This window comes from Lissotriton vulgaris, chromosome 10, assembly GCF_964263255.1.
Source record: "Lissotriton vulgaris chromosome 10, aLisVul1.2, whole genome shotgun sequence".
NCBI classification, from domain to species: Eukaryota; Metazoa; Chordata; class Amphibia; order Caudata; family Salamandridae; genus Lissotriton; species Lissotriton vulgaris.
In genome coordinates, this window is record NC_141698.1 from 11,525,975 (window position 1) to 11,533,760 (window position 7,786).

Below are 7,786 nucleotides of genomic sequence, written 5' to 3' on the forward strand. Positions count from 1 at the left end.
ATATACTTCATTTTGGTGTCAAAACATAGGTTTTGGGGTCAAGTAGTCTTACAGAGATAGAAAAAAAACTTTTCAGAGCAATGTCTACACAAGCCAAATTGCTTCTCAAATGATCCAAAAACACAAATCAAAAATGAAAATTTCTGGACAACAATTTTTTTTACGGAGGTATATCAGGGGGGGGGGGGGGCATGATTCTTTTTAAACAGCCTGGGCGTGCATACACTGCGGAGGGCTGGGATGAGGAAACCTTGACTCAGAGGAACGAGGGTTAGCGGTGAGTAACTGAGTCACCTCTCTGGGGGTGTGACACACAGACCCGTTCACACAACAAGTGACAAGTCCACAGCCAATACGAGTTCGACCTGCAGTGAGAGTCTTCAAACCGGTGGAAAAGTCACCCCTGGACCACCGGAAGTAGAGTGACGGAGCCCCCTGGCTGACTGCACAGATACCTGTCAGTCACACAACACGAGATGAAATGAACACACAAGAACGTAGTTTATTACATCTGGGCTTTATTGAACGAATGTTTATAAACAGCACATGCCGGGCTACAATACACAGTGTACAAGGGGGCTGTGAGTGGCAGCCATATTGGATATACACAAAGAACTGATACATACCACAATACCCAGATAACTGCTTACTTAACACATAATACAATGCACAGAGAACTGCTTCATTCAACACATACCACAGCTGCAGTACGCACATGTATAGGGTGACTCAGGAAAGGTTTACAGGCCCATGAGCCACATCCTATCCTGTTAGCTCCTGTGATCTAGTCTATGCAATGTGGGCGCTGTGCTGTTTCAGCTCTACAACTCCTGTTACTAATGGGCAGCTGTGGTCAGGGCGCGGCGCTGTTTCAAGAATGATATATAGTCATTTCTATCTCTGACGAGCTTTGCAACGCCAGGGTACTGGGAAGGTTGCAGTGCTGTTCACCACGTTTCATATTTGCGAGACTGCGTCGCATTACAACAGCCTCGCCCAACAGGACAGGACTGGCCAACCTGCCCTCTGGCACCAGGATATGACGCGAACAAACCTTCTACCACCTTAAATTACCCTCTGCGAAGTCATGTAGCTACATTAAAATCTCTCTAAAAAGTAAAAATGACCTAAAAGACATCACAATAAAAAAACAGTTTGAATCAATAATACAAACCTGGCGATCCCTACCTCCCCAACACTCCCACCTTTGCAGTTTATATTTTGGGGTGTCTGCTACATTACTGAAAGCGTGAGAATTTTAAACAGGCGACAATCACTGGGTCAGTTCAGAGATGTCTTCTGGATTACATCTGTTTTGCGTCTTTTTTGGGGGGTTGGATACGCTGATGCGCGTAGACTTGCACAGTTCCATGGGAAGGGGCACAAATGTATTTATTTAAAAAGAAGATTTACTGCTGGTAAAATGGCTCTGGGCAGCGCCCCGACTGCCCATGGCTGCGTTTACCAGCATGTTGGTTCCAAGTAGGGCAGAGCCAGCAATTCTTCCCTCCAAGGTCGATAAAACAGGTGTTGGTGGAAAGCATGGAGTCCAAGGAGTTCCTTTGGGGGTGAAGCCCACCTTAGCCGGTGTGCTGAAGCTGGACGCTGTACATGGGCTTCACCGCTGCCCAGGTGCCGCATTTGGTGCTAGCCCACTCTAGGAGCTCCGATGCCTTGTAGAGGAAGATCACCAGCATGGCCAGCACGTCCCCTTCCGCAAAGTGCGAGTCTTTGGGGTCCTCCTTGAAGAAGCGCCTGTAGAGGGTGCTCAGCGAGTAGGAGCCCCCTGGTGGACAGTCGTAGTCGTCCAAGTCTCGCAAAGCCCTCATGGTGTCCAGGCAGTAGACTTGGCCAACCAAGTCTTGGCCTTGGTGCATCAGCTCAGCCTTGAGCAACGGGAAGTCGAAGCCGTTGCCGTTGTGGGCCACCAGGCAGACGGGCTGGGCCTGGCGCTGCAGGAACTCCTGGATCAGGGCCACCGTGCGGGCATCGAAGGTCTGCTTCTCGCTCCTGGTCAGGTTGCTGTTGTTGAGCCCCGTGATCTCGGCGGCTTTGGGCGTCACGGTCTTCCCGGGGTCCATGAAGAGGCAGAGCTTGTCCAGGATGCGGGGCAGCTGTGGCACGCCAGTGGCCGGATCCCGCGGAGGGTTCTCCACCGAGCAGCGGTGGACCGCCACCAGGCAGATCTCAGTCACCTTGGGGAGGTCCTGAGGAAGGCCCGTGGTCTCCAGGTCGAAAAAGACGAAGGTTTTGATTGAGGCAGACATGGCGGCGCTCAGATAATGAAGATGGTGCCTGGAAAGAAAACAAAGAGTTGTGTTAGGTGAGAAACTTAAAAACATAAAAGGAATGAGGCAGTAGCAACAAATATCAACTAAGATAAACAAAGGAGGAACGATTTGACAAGAACATAATAACATTTGTCCAACAAAGCAGCGTGTGCTGTTCTTACGCAAGCGCAGTGGAATGGAACTCCAGGTTGGAGCCAGGTCACGCATGTCTTGAAAAATGATAAAAGTGTTACCAGACCTGCAGACCTAAAGACCTGAATCATCTACTCGACCTAACTGTGACGCTCTTGACCCATAAACTGGCTTCAAATGATGTGACCCTGGACACAAAATGTAATTCACTGAGCCGCCATTTCCTTCCTTCTCACATATGATCCCACCTTCAAATATGTTTGATCGGCACGTCTGCAGCACAAAAAAAGTTTGTTTGATTTAATGGACTAAACTTTTGCTCCAAATATAATACAAATCTATTGCAAACAGGATACACATAACCCACGACTTGCCGCTTAGTTCATTAACAACATTGTGATCAGGGGGGGGCAAGAATGTTTCTCAAATCATGTTTAAAAACTTTTAATAAACACAATGCTGAATTATGAAGTGGCAGCACACTGCAATTTGCAATCAGCACATTTTCCATTGGAATAGCCACAGAATGTGCAAGTGACGTGCCAAACCACTCATGACACTAGATAGTGTTTGTCATTTGCACATCACCGAGTAAAGTGTTCTGGTTTGTTTTGCCAGGATTTGAATCTTTAATAGCATCACACTTCTGAATTAAAAAAAATGCTTTTGTAATTTCTGACATATTTTGAAATATTTGTACTATTTATTTGCAAGGTATTTAAATGTGTGTTAGATAGAAAACCTGACATCCTACAGCTGTCACAAGTATTATCAGACAGCTGACTTTACAAAAACCTCTATGTGAAGTAAGAGACAGAAAACACCACTAGCCAGGAAGAGATAAGCAGCAATTGGTAAACAGATAAACTGACATTTGACAACAAATGTGTCAAGATAAAAACAAGTTTTAAAGGCGTCTTTAATGCTCACCTCAACCCGATACCATCTGACTCACCATAGCGAGTGGGTGGTAGATTTTTTTAGGCCTGTCCAGTGCAGTGAAACTGGGGCACACCAGGAAGAAGCCAGAGCCTCATGTCTCTACGGGACATGAACATACATATAGTGTCTCACCAACCTGCTCCAGGTCCAGAGATACTCACAACACTACAGCTCTCTACGTGACAATGAGGTACATATTGCATCTCGCCAACCACCGCCCGCTCAACCATTCCCGGGTCCAAAGAGATAAAGATGACCCGGCACTTCTGACGTCACACAGGTACGTTATATACCGAATACCTAAACTTCTGAGATCACACAGGCACTCTGCTATACTGCGTACCGGCACTTCTGACGACACACAGGTACTTTATATACCGAATACCGGCACTACTGACATCACACAGGCACTCTGCTATACTGCGTACCGGCACTTTCAAGATCAAACAGGTACACTGATATACTGCGTACCGGCACTTCCAAGATGAAACAGGTACTCTGCTATACTGCGTACCGGCACTTCTGACATCACACAAGCACTCTGCTTTACTGCGTACGAGCACTTCTGAGATCACACAGGTACTTTATATATCGAATACCGGCACTTCTGAGATCACACAGGCATTCTGCTATACTGCGTACCGGCACTTCTGACATCACACAGGTACTTTATATACCGAATACCGGCACTACTGACATCACACAGGCACTCTGCTATACTGCGTACCGGCACTTCTGAGATCACACAGGTACTTTATATATCGAATACCGGCACTTCTGAGATCACACAGGCATTCTGCTATACTGCGTACCGGCACTTCTGACATCACACAGGTACTTTATATACCGAATACCGGCACTACTGACATCACACAGGCACTCTGCTATACTGCGTACCGGCACTTTCAAGATCAAACAGGTACACTGATATACTGCGTACCGGCACTTCCAAGATGAAACAGGTACTCTGCTATACTGCGTACCGGCACTTCTGAGATCACACAGGTACTTTATATACCGAATACCGGCACTACTGACATCACACAGGCACTCTGCTATACTGCGTACCGGCACTTTCAAGATCAAACAGGTACACTGATATACTGCGTACCGGCACTTCCAAGAGGAAACAGGTACTCTGCTATACTGCGTACCGGCACTTCTGACATCACACAAGCACTCTGCTTTACTGCGTACGAGCACTTCTGAGATCACACAGGTACTTTATATATCGAATACCGGCACTACTGACATCACACAGGCACTCTGCTATACTGCGTACCGGCACTTCTGACGACACACAGGTACTTTATATACCGAATACCGGCACTACTGACATCACACAGGCACTCTGCTATACTGCGTACCGGCACTTCTGACGACACACAGGTACTTTATATACCGAATACCGGCACTACTGACATCACACAGGCACTCTGCTATACTGCGTACCGGCACTTTCAAGATCAAACAGGTACACTGCTATACTGCGTACCGGCACTTCCAAGATGAAACAGGTACTCTGCTATACTGCGTACCGGCACTTCCAAGATGAAACAGGTACTCTGCTATACTGCGTACCGGCACTTCTGACATCACACAGGCACTCTGCTATACTGCGTACCGGCACTACTGACATCACACAGGTACTTTATATACCGAATACCGGCACTACTGACATCACACAGGCACTCTGCTATACTGCGTACCGGCACTTTCAAGATCAAACAGGTACACTGCTATACTGCGTACCGGCACTTCCAAGATGAAACAGGTACTCTGCTATACTGCGTACCGGCACTTCTGACATCACACAGGCACTCTGCTATACTGCGTACCGGCACTTCTGACATCACACAAGCACTCTGCTATACTGCGTACCGGCACTTCTGACATCACACAGGCACTATGCTTTACTGCGTATGAGCACTTCTGAGATCACACAGGTACTTTATATATCGAATACCGGCACTTCTGAGATCACACAGGCATTCTGCTATACTGCGTACCGGCACTTCTGACATCACACAGGCACTCTGCTATACTGCGTACCGGCACTACTGACATCACACAGGTACTTTATATACCGAATACCGGCACTACTGACATCACACAGGCACTCTGCTATACTGCGTACCGGCACTTCTGACATCACACAGGCACTCTGCTATACTTCGTACCGGCACTTCTGACATCACACAGGTACTTTATATACCGAATACCGGCACTACTGACATCACACAGGCACTCTGCTATACTGCGTACCGGCACTTTCAAGATCAAACAGGTACACTGCTATACTGCGTACCGGCACTTCCAAGATGAAACAGGTACTCTGCTATACTGCGTACCGGCACTTCTGACATCACACAGGCACTATGCTTTACTGCGTATGAGCACTTCTGAGATCACACAGGTACTTTATATATCGAATACCGGCACTTCTGAGATCACACAGGCATTCTGCTATACTGCGTACCGGCACTACTGACATCACACAGGCACTATGCTTTACTGCGTATGAGCACTTCTGAGATCACACGGGTACTTTATATATCGAATACCGGCACTTCTGAGATCACACAGGCACTCTGCTATACTGCGTACCGGCACTTCTGACATCACACAGGTACTTTATATACCGAATACCGGCACTACTGACATCACACAGGCACTCTGCTATACTGCGTACCGGCACTTTCAAGATCAAACAGGTACACTGCTATACTGCGTACCGGCACTTCTGGCATCACACAGGCACTCTGCTATACTGCGTACCGGCACTTCTGACATCACACAAGCACTCTGCTTTACTGCGTATGAGCACTTCTGAGATCACACAGGTACTTTATATATCGAATACCGGCACTTCTGAGATCACACAGGCATTCTGCTATACTGCGTACCGGCACTTCTGACATCACACAGGCACTCTGCTATACTGCGTACCGGCACTTTCAAGATCAAACAAGTACTCTGCTATACTGCGTACTGGCCCTTCTGACATCACACAAGCACTCTGCTATACGGAGTATGAGCACTTCTGAGATCACACGGGTACTTTAGATACCGGCACCTCTGAGATCACACAGGCACTTTGCTATACTGAGTATGAGCACTTCGGCAGATCACACAGGCACTATGATATACTGAGTGCCGGCACTTCTGCATTGCATTTCTAGAGCCGTTAAGTGCAGCGATTCTGCACTTCCGAGCCCGCATCCGAGCAGGAGACCTCGATCCGTCCCTGTTCTGGTAAATAGCACTTTATGCCCAGTTCTGATAGCGGGCAAATGCAGCTTATTCTCCGCCAGAATGACAGTGACAGCTTCCGGGTAAGCAACGAGCTCACGTGCAGTACCTCCCCCTCCTCCCCCCCCCCCCCCCCACACACACCCACCCACACACAACCCTGGCCCCCGCCTGCAGTGGAATCCGTGCACCGAGACACACTCACCGGCTGATCCTGGCACGGGGCTGGAGGGCACGGAGAGGCCTGGCAGAGAGGGCAGCTTTCCAGGAGCATTGACTGGGGCATGTTGGGGCAGAGACTGTCTTGTAGTGTCAGCGAGCCACGCCCCCTCCGTGACGCCACTTTCGTGGAGGCACCCCCCCCCCCCCCCCCCCCCCTCTTTGGCAATGCTACGCCCCCTCGCTGAAGCTCATCCCACTGGAGGCACTGCCCCTTGGCACTGCCACTCTCTCCGTGAACGCCACCAACCTCTCCATGCATGATGCCCAACCCCCCCTGCTGAAACCACAGCGCCCTAAGACACCCCCCCCCTAACCACCACCCCTGGCTGAGGAAACTCCGAGCCCCTCTTCGCAGCCAGGCCGGCTGGCACAGGGAGGGCAGCAGAGGGTGAGAGGGTGGCACCGACCCGCCAGCGGTGCCCAGCCCCCCCCCGGGCGGTCTCCATGCCATCCAGACCCGCTGTGCCATCCTTGTCGAGGGGGCACCGAGCTCTGCCGCTGAACCCACTGCCGAGCGCCCCCGGAGAGATCAGACTAGATGAGGGGGCATCGGGGGTACCCCGCCACCATCCATTGCCCTCTTACTCTGGGGGCCCCGCTCATTACATCATACCCCCCCCCCCCCCCCGCCCCCGGGCGTGAGTAAAACGCGGGTGTAGATGCTGTGATCACGGGAGGGGGGGGGGGGGCATCGTGGCACGAGCTGACCCCGCCCCCCTGCTCATTGCTGCGGTCTTTTCCGGTTAAACCGGTTGTTTTTTGTTTTGTTTAGTCTGGAATTCTCTTTTATTGATTCTCATACGTCTGTTTTCTCCTCGTTGCTGTTGCTCATGGTCTTGTTTGCAGATGTTTTCTGCTCGGGCGCCCCCCAGCGGCCGCGTCTCCACACTCCAATGTGCCATGTTTCCTAATGTGACCCTTCCTGGCGTCTGTACATCACCCTCTGC

General features: G+C 50.0%; 1 protein-coding gene across 1 annotated transcript; it reads right to left on the reverse strand.

The window, feature by feature from the left end:
• Window positions 1–501: 501 nt before the first annotated feature.
• On the reverse strand, window positions 502–6,961 carry LOC147684316 (three prime repair exonuclease 2-like). The gene is made up of 2 exons (XM_086940198.1): window positions 6,823–6,961; window positions 502–2,295 (listed from the first exon to the last, which is right to left on the reverse strand). Exon 2 carries the CDS (start codon window positions 2,265–2,267, stop codon window positions 1,581–1,583), a length of 687 nt encoding a protein of 228 aa, XP_086796324.1. The 5' UTR covers window positions 2,268–2,295; window positions 6,823–6,961; the 3' UTR covers window positions 502–1,580.
• Between the last annotated feature and the right edge of the window lie 825 nt (window positions 6,962–7,786).